The 16966-nt window shown below is 38.5% G+C and overlaps 1 protein-coding gene across 3 annotated transcripts in view; it reads right to left on the reverse strand.

Annotated features, from left to right (window-relative positions):
- Positions 1–16966, reverse strand: part of Nbr (exonuclease mut-7 homolog) — a 134975-nt gene that overhangs the window by 58180 nt on the left and 59829 nt on the right. For 2 of the 3 annotated variants that reach the window (XM_081765483.1, XM_081765484.1), the window contains exons 8-10: positions 13085–13192; positions 11615–11783; positions 8445–8640 (exon numbers count right to left, since the gene is read on the reverse strand). In XM_081765483.1, coding sequence (XP_081621609.1) covers positions 8445–8640; positions 11615–11783; positions 13085–13192 — 473 coding nt within the window. The remainder of the gene's footprint in view (positions 1–8444; positions 8641–11614; positions 11784–13084; positions 13193–16966) is intronic. The other variant, XM_081765485.1, reaches the window with a different exon arrangement.

A 16966-nucleotide genomic window follows, 5' to 3' on the forward strand; every position in this document is an offset into this window, starting at 1 on the left:
TCAAAATGAATTCATCTACGTACAGAGAGATGTTAGAAATAGAATTGGTGCGGATGTATGAGGAGTTAGACGATCAGAACCTGATTTTCCAGCAGGACAACGCTGCTATCCACAGGGCAGCAGCAACCCGACTGTGGTTTGAAGGTAAGGGCATCAAAGTTATGGAGTGGCCAGCGAGAAGCCCGGATCTTAACCCGATAGAAAACCTCTAAGGAATCCTTGAGCGCAATGTTTATCGCAATGGTCGGCAATTTGGGCCGTTTGCTGAGTTGAAAAACGCGATACGAGAAGAGTGGTCAGCGATTCCACTGCAACAACTAGCATATCTCATAAACACAATGCCGAAGCATATATTCCAACTCATTCAGAAGAAAGGAGGCTCAATCAAGTACTGAACATCTATTTTCCATTCTGTACCATACACTGTATTTTTATTTTTTGCCAAAGACAATGGGTGCCTTTATAATAATTTCCACCCGAAAATGGTTTAATTTCTATTTTTGTGTAAACTACGCGTGTCGGTGACGTATTAGCAAACGATATGCCTTTGATTTTGTACAGTCTACAATGTTACTTTGTAAATTACAGATGGTGATCAGAAAAATGGAAACGCCTGTAGTTGGCAACACGTCAGATGTATGGGTTGGCAGTGGTGTCGTGGCGCCCGCAGCGCTGGACCGCTGGTGGTGGTGTGTTAGGTAGGTCTCCATACTACGTCAGGCGCAGTGGAACAGCAGTGTCCAGTGGCTGCAGCAGACGGAGATACTGTAAAATGGGAGACCTCTCAGATTTTCAAAGAGGGCAAATTGTTGTTGCGCGGTTATGTGGAGTGAGTGTGACGGCAGTGGCTACTGTGTTAGGTGTGTCGCGTGGGACAGTGTCGAAGATGATGACGGCCTAAACAACACACGGGAAAACCACATCGGGGAAGCGGAACAGTGGGCGGAAGAAAATCATGAGTGACAGGTCACGCTGGGTATTAAAGCGCATTGTCACACAGAACCGTCGTGCCACTGCGGAGCAAGTGACGGAGGAACTCAATCAGCACCTCCCCCACCCTGTTTCGACAATTATAGTCCGCCGCGAATTACATGACATGAACTTACGAGGTCGTGTTTCACGGGCCAAACCGCTTATCAGGGACCATAACGCTTTCGCACGCCGCAAATGGTGCTGCCACCATGCAACTTGGACCGTTGAGGACTAGAAAAGTGTGATATAGTCGGATGAGTCATCCTTCACCCTATTCCCAACCACGGGCCGTGTTTATGTGTGGAGAACGCCCAAAGAAGCTTATGATCTATAGTGTCTCCGCCCAACTGTGAAACATGGCGACGGCTCGGTGATGCTGTTGGCCGCAGTATCATGGTTTTCATTGGGTCCTGTGGTCACACTTAGCGGACGAATCACTGTCAACGATTATGTCGCAATTTTAGGAGACCACTTGCATCCTATGGTCCGGATGTTGTTCCCGGACAATGACACCATCTTTCAGGATGATAATGCACACATTCACACAGCTGGCGTTCTTGCAGCGTGGTTTGAGGAACATCGGGATGAAGTTCAACACCTCACCTGGCCCACCCACTCCCCAGATCTCAACATAATTGAACATCTCTGGTTCGTCTTGAAACACGACTCCGGCGACGACTTCCATCTCCATCCTCTCTCACAGAACTGGCCGATGCCCTGCACGAGGAATGGTGTAAAATTCCACTTGCTACCATTCACGACCTCTATGCCTCCATCCCACGTCGCATCAAGGCTGTTCTGAAGGCGAAAGGTGGCCCGACACCGTATTAATCTCGTAAGTTGCAATTTCGTTCAGGTGTTTCCATTTTTCTGATCACCATCTGTATCATCTTTAGCCATCCTCGACATTCTTGCCTTCTTCTCAGGGGTGTAGCCAAGGGGGGCCCATCGGGGCCAGGCCCCCAAAATGGTTTCCTGGCCCCCCTTAAATGACCAGTTTTTAAAACATCATAGTAAAATTATCTCGCTTCATTCATTTAAAAGTAACAAAGTTTATTGACAATTAATAATTTACGGTAAAATAGTATGGAGAAATATTGTTTTTCCATACCGATCGAAAAATAGTATAGTACCTCTTCCATATACCGATCGAAAAATAAGATACATTTTTGTGACAGCAGATTACACAATTTACTGCGATTTATATTTGACTGTTTGAAGACAAACGTTTTAACAAGGTACTACAAATACAGCCATAAAACAAAGGTACTAAACTGATTTGTAAGTAGAGTATATTTTTATATGCTTTAACAAGTGTTTTAAAAGACATAGAGGATGGAAAATTTGGAGAGAAACAATGTTTTTATTCAATTTGGATTTCATTCGCTCTCTCTTTTATTTCTACTCAGTGTAACAAAATAATATTTTTTTTTTAGTCACGAATAATAAATAAATATTTTTGTCAGGAAACCGTAAACAAATTAAGTGAAATTTCAAAGAAAATCAATCTTGTGTAGATAGGTTCTGTATACAAGGTCTTAAATTTGATTATAAAGGTAACCAAGAAATGTTTTGTTGCTTTTTCACCCACAACCTTCGAACATCGATATGTCGCCTAACCTGGAAGATCAAAAATAGTCCCCATCAGCATCCACGATCTCCTGAAAACATTCTGGAAAGCCATGGAATCCATCGCGATAGAACTTGGTGGGCCGTGAAACGAAGAAGGTATCAGGTGCATTTTGGACTTTTACTAGGGATTTGAAATGGCGTCCTCTAAGGTGATTGTCCAAAGAATGGAACAGGTGATAATCGGACGGTGCAATTTCCGGGGAATATAGTGGTTGCAATATTGTTTCCCATCCAAGGCGAAGAATGGTGTCTTGAGTCATCCTAGCCACGTGTGACTTAGCGTTGTCCCGTAAACGAGGACCCATTTGCAATTCAGAAGTGATGGCTTCTGAGTTTTGAGTTTTTGTTGAGCAAAGCTCAACTGCTGACACTACACAATTGCATTGATACTCTGACCAGCTGGTAGCAGTTCCCGATGCACGATGCACCAAACACACAGAAGGACCTTCTTCTAGTACAGTGCTGGTTTCGGCTGTTTTGAAATCGGTTCATGGGATGCTAATCAATGATGACGGCGCCGTGGAGCTTCGTATAGGACCCACTTTTTACCACACGCCAACGCCCTGTCCTGAAATGGCTCCGAAACAGCAAATAAACACAGGCGACTGCCGAGTTTCCTTCTGGCCCAGAGTCAAAACATGTGAGACCCATCGACCCAACTTGTAGTGCTTCCCAAGTTGATGGGTGTGCTGCCGAATGGTTTCTCCACACACTGAATTGTAGTCCCAGTTCCTCTTTGTACATGTGTTGGTGTTTGGCACGTGGTGTTTTCAGGAGTTTCGTCATCGTCCTTAAACTTGTTAAACCATCGCTGCACTGTCCGCGTCGTCACGACACCTTCACCAAAGGCTGGCATATCTTTTACCCCCGCTACAGCGGCGTTTAACCTCCATTTGAACTCGTTCAGCATACATGCTCTTATGACACACTGTGGATGTCCCATGTTCCCTCTGTCTTTACGCAAGTTCACGGTGTATCTGAATTGCCACAACCAGGTAGTATGTTGGATATAGCCATACCAACAACTGACGTTCGCCTATCTCCACTCGCATTCAACTCACGGTGTGAGGTCCAATTGAACACAGACCTCCACGAAAAGGGACAAAATTTCCTTGGTTACCTTTATAGTTATACACAAAAGTATAGCGTTTGGTCCCGGGCAGAAGTTCTTGACTAAGCGTAATAAAAACTATCTTGATTATAATTTATGGATAATAATAATAATAACAATAATAATAATAATAATAAGCTAAAATAGTGTTTTTAGTTTTCCAGAAGGAAACCAAAATTTTCCTTTCTTTCAGGCCTCAAAAACACTAGCAGCAACACATTTTTTTTATCTTTGTACATTGTAGCTGCCCCCCCCCCCCTAAAAAACGACGGGCCCCTCCTACACAAACCTGCTGGCTACACCCCTGCTTCTTCTATTTTCAAATGTCCCTCTGCCTTTATACCAATTTCCGGCACTGTATACAGAGAGATTTCAAACTGTTTAATTAGTGTCTAATGATTACATTAATATTAGTGTAAAAAATTAATACCAGAGCCGTATGATTCTACGATAATTGCAATGGGTCTATTATATTTAGCAATGAGGTGAATTCACTTCTTCGTAGGTTGGCTGCTTTGGAGTTTAACGTTCTTTACAACACAGGAGCTACAACACATAAGCTCTCACCAGAAGTTGAAACCCGGGGAATATCTGATTGGATGGGTAACTTTAGATCTTGACCTTTGAGGGAAAGTTGTTCTTATTCATATCAAGCCACAGATGGTGATCAGAAAAATGGAAACACCTGTAGTTGGCAACACGTCAGATGTATGGGTTGGCAGTGGTGTCGTGGCGCTCGCAGCGCCGGACCGCTGGTGGTGGTGTGTTAGGTCGGTCTCCATACTACGTCAGGCGCAGTGGAACAGCAGTGTCCAGTGGCTGCAGCAGACGGAGGTAGTGTAACATGGGAGACCTCTCAGATTTTCAAAGAGGGCAAATTGTTGGTGCGCGGTTATGTGGAGTGAATGTGACGGTAGTGGCTACTGTGTTAGGTGTGTCGCGTGGGACAGTGTCGAAGGTGATGACGGCCTACACAAAACACGGGAAAACCACATCGGGGAAGCGGAACAGTGGGTGGAAGAAAATCATGAGTGACAGGTCACGCCGGGTATTAAAGCGCATTGTCACACAGAACCGCCGTGCCACTGCGGAGCAAGTGACGGAGGAACTCAATCAGCACCTCCCGCACCTTGTTTTGACAATCACAGTCCGCTGCGAATTTCATGACATGAACTTACGGGGTCGTGTTGCACGGGCCAAACCGCTCATCAGGGACCATAACGCTTTCGCACGCCGCAAATGGTGCCGCGAGCATGCAACTTGGACCGTTGAGGACTGGAAACGTGTGATACGGTCGGATGAGTAATCCTTCACCCTATTCCCAACCACGGGCCGTGTTATGTGTGGAGAACGCCCAAAGAAGCTTATGATCTGCAGTGGCTCCGCCCAACTGTGAAACATGGCGGCGGCTCGGTGATGCTGTGGGCCGCCATATCATGGTTTTCATTGGGTCCTGTGGTCACACTTAGCGGACGAATCACTGTCAACGATTATGTCGCAATTTTAGGAGACCACTTGCATCCTATGGTCCGGATGTTGTTCCCGGACAATGACTCCATCTTCCAGGATGATAATGCACCCATTCACACAGCTGGCGTTGTTGCAGCGTAGTTTGAGGAACATCGGGATGAAGTTCAACACCTCCCCTGGCCCGCCCAATCCCCAGATCTCAACATAATTGAACATCTGTGGTTCGTCTTGGAAACACGACTCCGGCGACGATTTCCACCTCCATCCTCTCTCACAGAACTGGCCGATGCCCTGCACGAGGAATGGTGTAAGATTCCACTTGCTACCATTCACAACCCCTATGCCTCCATCCCACGTCGCATCAAGGCTGTTCTGAAGGCGAAAGGTGGCCCGACACCATATTAATCTGGTAAGTTGCAATTTCATTCAGGTGTTTCTTTTTTTTTTTTTTTTTTTTTTTATCACCATCTGTATATATTTACGGACATCAACAATCTACTACACTCGAATAGATTTAGGTAACAATATCGCAACTTGAAACCCTCAGTACTTATTACTCAGGATATATATATATATATATATATATATATATATATATATATATATATATATATATATATATATATATATATATATATATATATATATATATATACAGTATATATATACAGGGTGTTAATGAACTATACCAACAAACTGCAAGAGGTGATTCCTCACATGAAAATAAGAGAAAAAGTTCATATGGACCTATGGCGAAAAGTGCATGGTTTCAAAGCTAGAAAATCGCGAAAAAGCTAAATTTTAATAGGCCCTATTTCGAATGGTGGTTCTTATCAGCGTAAAGGAAGCCACACATACACAATCCAAAACTGCATATTTCATCAATTGTCAATAGATGTAGAGGGTATTTTCTACAGGGTGTAATTCTCAGATATGGTTTCAATAGAGTCTTCAGATATACTCTGATTTCAAGAAGGGTCTTAAGTAGGCAGGAGGTAAACTTGACAACAATGGACATCCAATGCTTCGGAGGGAAGGCGGAAGTGTTAGGAACCGCCAGTTCCATATTTATGTGTGTTCGGAATAACGTAATAACGTGTGATGATAAGTATTTCCTCACGGTATATTTCACGATTTCTTCACTTATAAGCGTGAAAGAAAACATCGCACCATGCGTTTTCCCGAGTACGAGAAACCGTGCTGCTGACGATCCTTAACACTTCCGACATCGCGCCAAAGGATTCCGTGTTCACTGCTATCAAGGCTTATCGTTTGCCTACTTTGGACCAATCATAAAGGCAAAGCATCTCAAAATTCGCTTGATGGTATGTCTGGGAATTTCACCCTGCAGAGAATAATCTGTACACCCATTGAACATTAATGAAAGATGCATTTTTTGGATTGTGTATGTGTGACTTCCTTTATGCTGATAAAGACCACCATCCACAGTCTCTCGAATTCGAAATAGGGCCTCTTGAAATTTATTTTTTTTTTCTCGCGATTTTGAATAGCCTTAGCTCTGAAACTATGCACTTTTTGCCATAGGTCCAAATGAACTTTTTCTCTTATTTTGATGTGAGGAATCACCTCTTAAAGTTTGTCGGTATAGTTCATTAACACCCTGTATATATATATATATATATATATATATATAGGGAGTAGACAAAAAATCTAAAAACACTTCATACAGGACACGTAAGTTTTTGGCCCTCCACTGTACAACACGTGTTGCGGCTGCCGATCGTTTTTTTGTTTTCAATGTGTCTTGTGGACCTTCCTCTTCCGTCAACAGTAGGCAGTTCACCTATGAGTGTCGTGGTGTGAAAGTAGTGCGGAAAATGGGCGACCTGACAGACTTCCAAAGAGGCATGATCGTTGGTGCCCGTCTGGTTGGAGCTTCAGTGGCAAATGTGGCGAACGTTGTGGGAGTATCGAAAGGCACTGTGTCCAATGTCACGAGGGCATACACAGTTCATGAGCAAACGACGTCTGCAAAGCACAACAGTGGTCAGATAGGTACCGGAGGGCATTAAAACGGATTGTAGCAGCTAAAAAGAAGACCTCTGCAATGAAAATTACGTCTGAACTCAATTCCGGCCTACAGAACCGATTTCAACGAAAACAGTGCGACGGGAACTTCATAAAATGAAAATTCATGGCAGGGACGCTATTGCCAAACCCCTGGTCACAGCAGTAAATGCGAAGAGGAGTATCCAGTGGTGCAAGGACCACAAGGCGTGGACTCATGAGCAGTGGAAACACGTAATGTGGTCCGATGAATAGATCTTCACCTTGTTTCCAACAACCGGTCGTGTTTACGTATAGAGAACACCATCGCAGGCCTATGATACACACTGTCTGCTCCCAACTGTAAAGCATGGGGGTGGTTCTGTTACAGTATGAGCAGTGATATCGTGGTTTTCTGCAGGTCCCATCATAGCCCTGCATGGAATGATGAATGGTAAGGCGTATGAGGTCATTTTGGGGGACCAGGTTCTACCCATGGCCCAAATATTGTTTGTTCCCTGATGGTGATGGCATCTATCAAGATGATTTGGCACCCTGTCACGCTGCAAAAACGGTGAAATCATGGTTTGAGGAGCATGACCAGGAGCTATCACACCTCCCCTGGGTCCCACAATCACCAGATCTGAACATCATTGAGCCATTGTGGTCTGAGTAAGAGTTAGAAAGACGTGTTCGGTCTCATTACCCTCCACCAGCATCCCTTACGGAACTGGAGCATGTTTTGGAGGAACAATGGTACAAAATTCCACACACCACGATTGAGGAGCTGTATACGTCCATTCCACGTCAGATCCAAGCTGTTTTGGACGCAAAAGGAGGCCCCACATCATATCTAGTATGATTTTCACACTTTTGCAAACGTTTTAGATTTTTTTGTCCAACAGTTTTAGATTTTTAGATTTTATATATATAAGTTTTCAATAATTTCTTGATATACAGTCCATCACGGATTCTAAATTGGAACTTGCTATGAATATTTCATATATAACATGTGCTGGATTCCAATTATTGAAAACTCTGTTATGAATACAATATAAACACTTACACACACACACACACACAAATCTAAATGCACTTACAAAAAAAAAATTTAATATAAATATATTTTATTTTACTACACAAAAAATAGCAAAATAATCATGAAGAAAATAGTAATTAATTAAGGACCTAAAAGAAGTTTAAAAGAGATTTGTGAATAATATTTTAGTTGTATTAGATACATCATACTTACCCAATTTAATAACATTTTGATTGTTAAATAATTCACCATTCAATCTAATCCACATGTGCTCAGGCGCATTTCTTAAACTTATCGTGTCTAGAAGATATACAAAATCCTTAGTAGCTATCTGTAGTAATGCTACGAACGGTTTCTGTGTACTAAATGCAGGCTTCCATTCACAATCTAAAGCAACAATAGGAACGTTCTGAAATAAAATGTAAGAAAGATTTATACAACCATTACAGTACTTCTCAAGCTATATTACTTTGTATTCAGGTACAAATTGCAACCAGTGATAATACTCAATATAGCAAATAGAAATCAAGTAGAAACCTTCATAATCACCGCAGAAGCCTCAAAAATTAAGTACTACTTTCGAGGAACACGGTCCTCATCATTAGCTTACTTAGGCCTAAAAAGGTTATACCGCTAAAAACAAATGGAAAGGTGAAACGGTTTTTTAAAAAAAGTCCAAAACTAAACTATGGTACATGAACCATCATAACACACTATGAAGCTTTTCATTTTTAACTGCTGTTATTTCTCTTTCTTTCCAACCCACGGCAGTAAGAAATAAAAAGACCACTCTAAATCGGGTTAATTTCATCTTTGTCAAGACTAAGAGCAGAATTTAATTTATGAATGTAAAAAGACTCGTTAATTGTGCGTTCAGTCATAGTTTTTGCTTTTTCAATTAAATGTACATTAACAAATGTTTATTTTCCCTAAGATGTAATGACACACCAGATAATTGTTGAGGATTGAGAATCCTAGCAGCACGCACATGTTCAGCTATCCTGGTACAAATATTATTTTTCGTTTGACGTATACATAATTGTCACACTGACAAGTGACATGCAAATTCTACTAGATTGTTGAGAATCGGTAAAGTAAAATTTAGGCATTTCTCAATTGCTTTTGTGGATTTCTTCAGTATTAATATATTTTTGAAATATATTCTTTGACTTTGCAGAAATATGCGGAACCAAAGGAATACCAATCCAATTCTCCGTGGTAACCTTGGTTGCTGAATGTAGGCTTTATAACCTTTCTCAGATTAAGTAAGCTGATTATGTAGACTTCCGCGGCGAGTATGGAACTTCGTATTTCATTTTTATTTGCTACATGTATTACTTTGTATTTATGCAAATATTTTGCACGAATATTGTGGATATAAACTCATTACAAATACTGTATGTCTAAACTATACCAATTTAACGTAAGGAATCTATATAATAACTTCAATGATGAAAGAACTTACCATCACAAATTGTCAAATTTTCCAACATAGATACTAACAATAGCATATAACTGAAGAAGAGTTTTAGAGAAAGTAACACATTAACTAAACAAGCAATGCATATAAAAATCATTAGTCTTAATAGGTAGCAAAACGCTACCTATATACTATTACATTTTAAAATTATCACCGCTACAGAGAAATTACGGGGCCGTATAAGACATGTATTAAATTATCACAGGTATAGGTTACTTAATTCCATGCACAGCTTCGTGTTGCAACATTTCTATTACGTTTCTAATCAGAATGGTTGGAAAAATTATTATTATTATTATTATTATTATTATTATTATTATTATTATTATTATTATTATTAATAATAATAATAATAATAATAATAATAATAATAATAATAATAAATAATAATAATAATAATATTAAAATAAATAAATAAAAAATAAAAAATATAAAAAAAGCAACGTTAAATTCAGACTCCGAACCTTGAATAAAAATTGTCTTAACATCGTAGTTGCATACATGAAAATTTCCAGTTGAGAGCGGAACTACTGATTTACATAAAGCGAAAAAAAGTACCATTTCTGTAAGAAATGGAGAATTTACATTTGTGATACCTGAAAACAGTTTGTACCTTCTGCTTTTCGGTTCTTCTCTAATAGAAAAAAGAAAAGGGCTCATCGGGATAGAACAGACGGAAAAAACACCGTGTCTTAGCTGCTAGTCACACGTCGTATGCTGATACTCGACGTATAACTAAATGCTAAGATAAAGTATTCTTCGCCCTACTTTACTTCTCCTGATGTTTTAATAGTTTTTCCTCCTGTTTTAACATCCTCGAACAAGGCTCTAGGGAAGAGCCGAAAGCTACAAAGTGCAAAGTATTTTCAGAAAATCCTGAAAAAATGAAATCTTCCATTGATACACAAAAAGTGCAGGACTAGACCGGGACTCGAACACGAAATCTTCAGCGTACCGTGCCGATGCGTTAACCATTACGCTATCCATTCCGCTTCTAGAACAGGCATACTTTATATCACTCCTGAAGTCGGTGTTCTTTCATTCAGACCACTTCGTATCGGAATCTTTCCGTTTAACGTCCCACAATTATGCCTGTTAGTTTAAGTGAGAAGAATTATTAAGACAAGTGAATGATGGAAGAAGGGGTGGAATGAGAATGTGGGAGTGAATGGTAGCATCCCGAGAAAACCCACGGACACGATGTTGTTCACCACAATCTTACTTGACCAAGGACTGAACCAGGGACCCCACGCACCAGAGGCAAGCGCTCCACCATTGATTCATCATACACAAAGTATTTTCAGGAATTACAAGTTTTAAAAAAGAAATGGTATGATGTATATTAGGTTATATTTCTGAATTCATTTTATCTTTAAGTGTGACTTGTTCGTTTTCCAGCTACTTTCTTTTCCTTACGATGCCTAGTGCTCTCTGAAGTGAAAATTATGGGGTTTCTCAAACGTTACAGATCACATAGACAAGTCATGATTATTCTTCTATTTAAATCAAGTTTTTGTTTTAATCTAGGTTAATACATTTCACTCATCTAAATTGAACAAAACCTTGACCTAAATGAAGAAATAATTGTGACTTGCTTATGTGATATTCTGTTAACATTTGAGAAACTTTCCAACTTTCACTGTAATGAAAGTTCAATATATTATGTATCCTATTGTTTCATTACGTAATTTAGATGTATTTTACTTAACTTATTTTTAATTCGAAAAATAAAGGAACTAAATTTTATTACACGAGCAGCAACTCCAAGAGTGAAAGTACAAAACGTCCTACTGATTAATATAAGTTACTAATAATAACCGTAGAAATTAAGTCATAGTTAGCAGTGGAAAAGAATTAAAATAAGAAATAACATGTTATTATATATGGTAACTCAAAAACTTGCCTTTAACTGAAAATCTAACAGCTCTTGAAATTTCATTATACTATCCACCATGACGATACTTGACGGTGGCAGGGGAAATTTATGGTATTTCGTTGTATCAGGCACTAAAACATCTTGAGTTCTCTGTAGTGTTTCTGGAGGACAGAGAGCTGCTGCTGCACCACTTAGTCTAGTAAAAATCAAACAAAGATAAAGATAATAATAACGTTATCTAATGTACTAATAGTTTTATAGAGCAATTAGTACATTAGGTAGATTCTTTCTTAAGTTTAAAATGATAAAACTAATTTATACCAACGTGATTTCCCTCACGAGACGCATCGGACTATAATAAATTTTTGTGCATATTTGGCTAGCTAGATTATTAACGTCATTACAAGAGTTTTCAATTGCATGTCTAGTTAGATCACCGAAGACTGACTGAAATTAGTTTTTTTTTTTTGGGGGGGGGGGTAACCATCGTTTAAAATCTTGTCTGTAATTATATTACAAGTCAATACACTAGGAATTTCAACATTAAACGGTGGGTGACATTTATTTATCTACTAAGACTGGATAGTTAACACACAAACTATATATTCCAAATTTGGTACAAATTTTATTCGAGTTTTAGTTTATACTGTACCAGGAACATTCAAATCGCCTAACAGAACTATTTTATTGGCAAATTCATGAATATTAATTTCAAACATACTTATAAAATCACTGAAATCACCGCCACTATAGAGGAATCATCAGGAGATGGTCTCTGAAGTTTCTTACTACATACGGAGGGAAAATGCAGCCCTTACTTTGGTGCTAGTGTTACCAATCACGGTCATTATTATTTTACACCACTAAGAAAACTGACATTATAGATGCACCGGAAAGTAAGACTCTTCTCTTCCTTTTACAAATAGTGTTCACTAATTATTCTCTTCATAAGCTCTTTGTTTCTGTTTCAGTCATTTCCATACGTTGTCCGGAAAATGTTATTTTTTCTCTTTTCCGACTTCCGAAGCGAAACCGTCTCCGGAGTCTTCTGTAGGCTGCTCAATAAATAAATAAATAATATATATATATATTATAGAATAATTACGCACCAAAGACAAGAAATACCTAAAAATCTAAGTGCTGTAGAGTTCCACTTCCTGCACAATTAATAAATGGCTTAAGTTCAGTACTTAATTGTTTCTTGTGGTTAACGTAAAGCTTTCCGTCCTATGAGGGAAAATCATATGGGTGCTTAAGGTTTCAAGAATAATTTGTTGCGCTGAGTTATAGGTAATAATGATAATATGTTTTATTACATTCGAAGTACTGGCACCGATATCTGCCCTGATATACACACAAATAATCCGATGCGTGCGAAGTGACAAGAAACATAAAATACGAGTTACACTAATTAATCACTAAAAACAAGAACAATTCAAATTCACCTAAAATACAAGACGATCAGGAAACAAATTAAAAAGCGTATGAAGTATTTACCTAGAATTTTGATCTGTATCCCAGTTTTCAGTCTCTTCATCCCAATTTTCAGTTTCTTTATCCCAATTTTCACTGCTTTCCCCCGCGTTCCCGGAGGTATCAGCACTGCTAGAATGAGAGTTGGCAAAATATAAATGTTTAATCGGAAGTGTTCTGACAAAGGACATCGTGGAAGTTACCCAAGTAAGCACAGGCTTTATATTACAAGATTTATATAAAACATAAATGAATTGGTGATAGCAGAAAGGGTGTAAGTCCATGTTGTATAGCTTTGAGATTCTGAAGAAAAACTTTTAAATCCAGGACTGTACACCTTTCTTGCACTCGACCTATAGTTCAATGTTGCGTTTACACTGTTGTAACACTTTCTACACTTGCCCTCCTATACACAAAGTTGTATGTACCCCTAGAGAAATAGAAAAGTTCACAAACCAAATTTCAGAAAAATGTGACTTAGGTCCTTTCTGCAATTATCAATTCAAATGTATTACAGAAAAAATTTAAAAATGAGTCTCCTTACAGGTGCTCATAGGAGTAAGAATCTCTTGAATGCTGGGGGGGGAGGGGAGTATATTTTGAAATTTCAACAGTTTATATGTTTCATGCTCTTTATCCTCCACGAAGCTATTTTTGGATGTTTTATTGTATACCGGTATATACATCCATAGTTATCACAACGTTCAGCGAATCAAAACAAAATTTACGTAGAAATTCTGAAAGTTCCTTTAGCGCAGTTTGTTACTTCCACAAATTAATACCTTACTTATCAACAACAATAAAAGATAGCTATACTTACAAGAAAAAAATCCCTAAATCGCTGAAAAATAAAATATGCAATTGCTTATTGATCTCGGAAAAATCCACAAAACGTTTAAGTTTCGTTCACAGCTAAGCACTGGCCGATGAAGCTGATTTGGTACATTCTTTTCTTTGCATTCTAATTGGAAGACTTATTTTAACTAGTTTACCTTATTTTATAATTTGGAGGCAATCGCTGTTCCTAATTCTATATCTTAACAGAGATATACCCAGGCCCGTTTTAGGTAACTGCTATTCTAGGGTGTCTACCAAGCAAGCATAAACAAATTCCCTGACAAAATTATAATTTTCCCTGACTCTGTCATTCTTTTTTCTTAGTATAACTCACGAAAAATAACTTATATTTAAAGTGAACTGTAAGTTTCCATCATTGTTTATATGCTTATACCATATTCTACAAACGTACAAACGAATCAATTCATTTACCTGTAATTTATGACTATTTTAGTGGCATTCCTTCACCCCTCACAGCCTGGGAAAGATTTTTCCCTGACACACAATGACATTCCCTGACCCTGCAAATTCCCTGATTGGTAGACACCCTGTATTCTGCGCTCGAGCACAGGGCAGCAAAATTTTGGATTTTTTAAAGATTCACAATAAAATAATATTTAAAACTAGCAACCCGCAGAGTCCCGCGCAAGTGCGAGAAAATATGTTAATGTGTTTAATTCGCTCTAATTACAGTAGTTACTAACTAGCTAGTATATCTGATTATTTTTAAAAAGTCATCCTCTCCCAACCCCATCCCAAGGATGAACTTGAACATCATGAAAACTGATACCGTTAAACTCAGCGACCTCGAAAACTATGAATTTAACACTAATATTTGTAGTTTTCGATTACTTTTAAAATCTCGTCCCCTCCCTGGGGAGTAGAGTATGTCCTTGAAGTTGAATTGGATTAAAACTGTCACTATTTATCTCAGCGACCTAAGAACAATGAATTCAACTCTAATATTGGTCGTTTTCGATTATTTTTAAAATTCTCCCATGTTATTGCTATGAGGACTTTGCACTCCCATATGGGTCAGTCCATGTCAATTCATCCAGGTCGTGAAACCCATAGTCTCAGAATGGCATGAGGATTTTTTTGTTTACTCTACTTGCCATCTTATTGATCACACCAAATTTTAATTTGATATCTTATATACTTTTTTAGTTAATTTTTTTTTTAGTTTGGTAAAATATACGTTTTTGTTGTTGCCGAGGGTTAAAGAGATCACGACATTGATATACTAAAAAGATCATAACTTTGTTAATTCTCATCATATCACAATGATTTTTTCACTAAAATGATCACAATAAGATACAGAATAAGGTAAAAATAAATTCAGTTACTTGTACTTGAATTGTTGTAGTAAATATTAGCTCAAACCTGGATATTACGATTTTTTTAAAGAAAAAACATAAAATTTTAAAATACAGTAAAAACTTAAAGGCACTACATAAACCAAAGTATTTTATATGTATTTATAAGCCTAAAGGCATGAGCTAATGTGTTCTGAAAGAAAAACTGTGGGTTTTTAACTGCAAATATTTTTAAACCATTTATCTTTAGAGTACGGCCAGGTAATTCAAGAAAATCGTAGACCTTCACGTTGGCAGCCCTGGCGTTGTCCCTAATTGTCACAGGGACATGAACCATATCTCGTTACAAAGCTTATGGAACACAGATTCCAACAATTCCAACAAGGTAACTTCTGTGCGCCCTTGTTTCCAACCCACAAGCAAGGTTTCCAACCCACAGAAGAAGAAGAAGAAAAATTGCTTTTTTCAAAAAAAATATTTTGTCAGACTCTGGCAACACTGTTCATTGTCATACGCAGGAAAAAAAATATCACATACACACCAGACATTGGATGGAATCATATAAAAAATAAAGGGCCTAGGTGCAATAGCTTGCGAGATAAAAATTCGAAATCTCGTATATACTATGGTCAACCTGTATATATTTTACGAAGGAACTGTGGTCTACCCTGAGGTTGGCAACCCTGGTGACTTCCCTAATTGTCACAGAGACGCGAATGATACCTCGTTGCAAAGCTTACGGAACACTGGTTCCAATGAGGTAACTTTTTTTGCTCCCCCCCCCTGGTTCCCAACCCACAAAAGAAGAAGAAAATAGCTATTCACTATGAGTTTAATGAATTATACATATTCATCACATACAACAGATTGAATATAATCAGTGAACGAAAAAAGAATTTACCAAATCATCTTAAAGTCCTGAAGTGGTTCATTTACTATTTACACCATAGAGGTCCTGAAGTGGAATTACAGAAAATGTTTAAATAAAACACTAGCAACATTTTATTTCTGGGCTTGCATTTGTTTCAACATCTTGTTGCACTGAAGATTGATTGAACCTATTTCCTTTTCGGAAAAATAATACATTCTTCCGGATGCTTTTGTGACTGGGGGGGTTACACATGAAATTATGTTACTCATAGGAATCCAGCAAACATCTTCGTTTGGGGGCCAGTGAAAAGATGGAGCAGGCCCATGGGGATGCATAAATTTAATTTTAACGTCTCCTTCATCATCATGCTTTGACAAAACTAATCCAAAATACCACATGTCATCATAAAGGCATGCAATGTAATTGTGCACACCCACAACAGGCATTTTCACCGAATAATTTTCTCCAGAAAAGTTGAATATTGTGCAAAAGTTATCATCTAAACTTACTCGTTTTGTTCCAGTGAAGTCTTCAGATTTGGGCTCAAAGTGATGAAGACTACGTGTTCCAGGTACTGTCCTGGCTTGAGTGAAACGCCCTTCTAAGTTTTTTCGTGCCTCTATCAAGATTTCTTTTCTAATCATTGTGAACTTTATATTTTCTATATTTTCCTTGCAAAAATAAAAAAAAAAAAAAAATCGGAATTATCAATAGCATTACCAGGACTGCGTTGGAGACTTGCTTTTGTCACTATGCGCTTGACAGTGCCACCTATACCGTCACAAGGAGACTTCCCATGGCTGGTGGCAAAAATACACCATGTAGCTTTTAATCCAAAGTCTTTTTCATGAACTCATGTGGTTCGGATTCCACGTTAATCAG

This window comes from Thermobia domestica, chromosome 7 (assembly GCF_964235325.1).
Source record: "Thermobia domestica chromosome 7, izTheDome1.hap1.1, whole genome shotgun sequence".
NCBI classification, from domain to species: Eukaryota; Metazoa; Arthropoda; class Insecta; order Zygentoma; family Lepismatidae; genus Thermobia; species Thermobia domestica.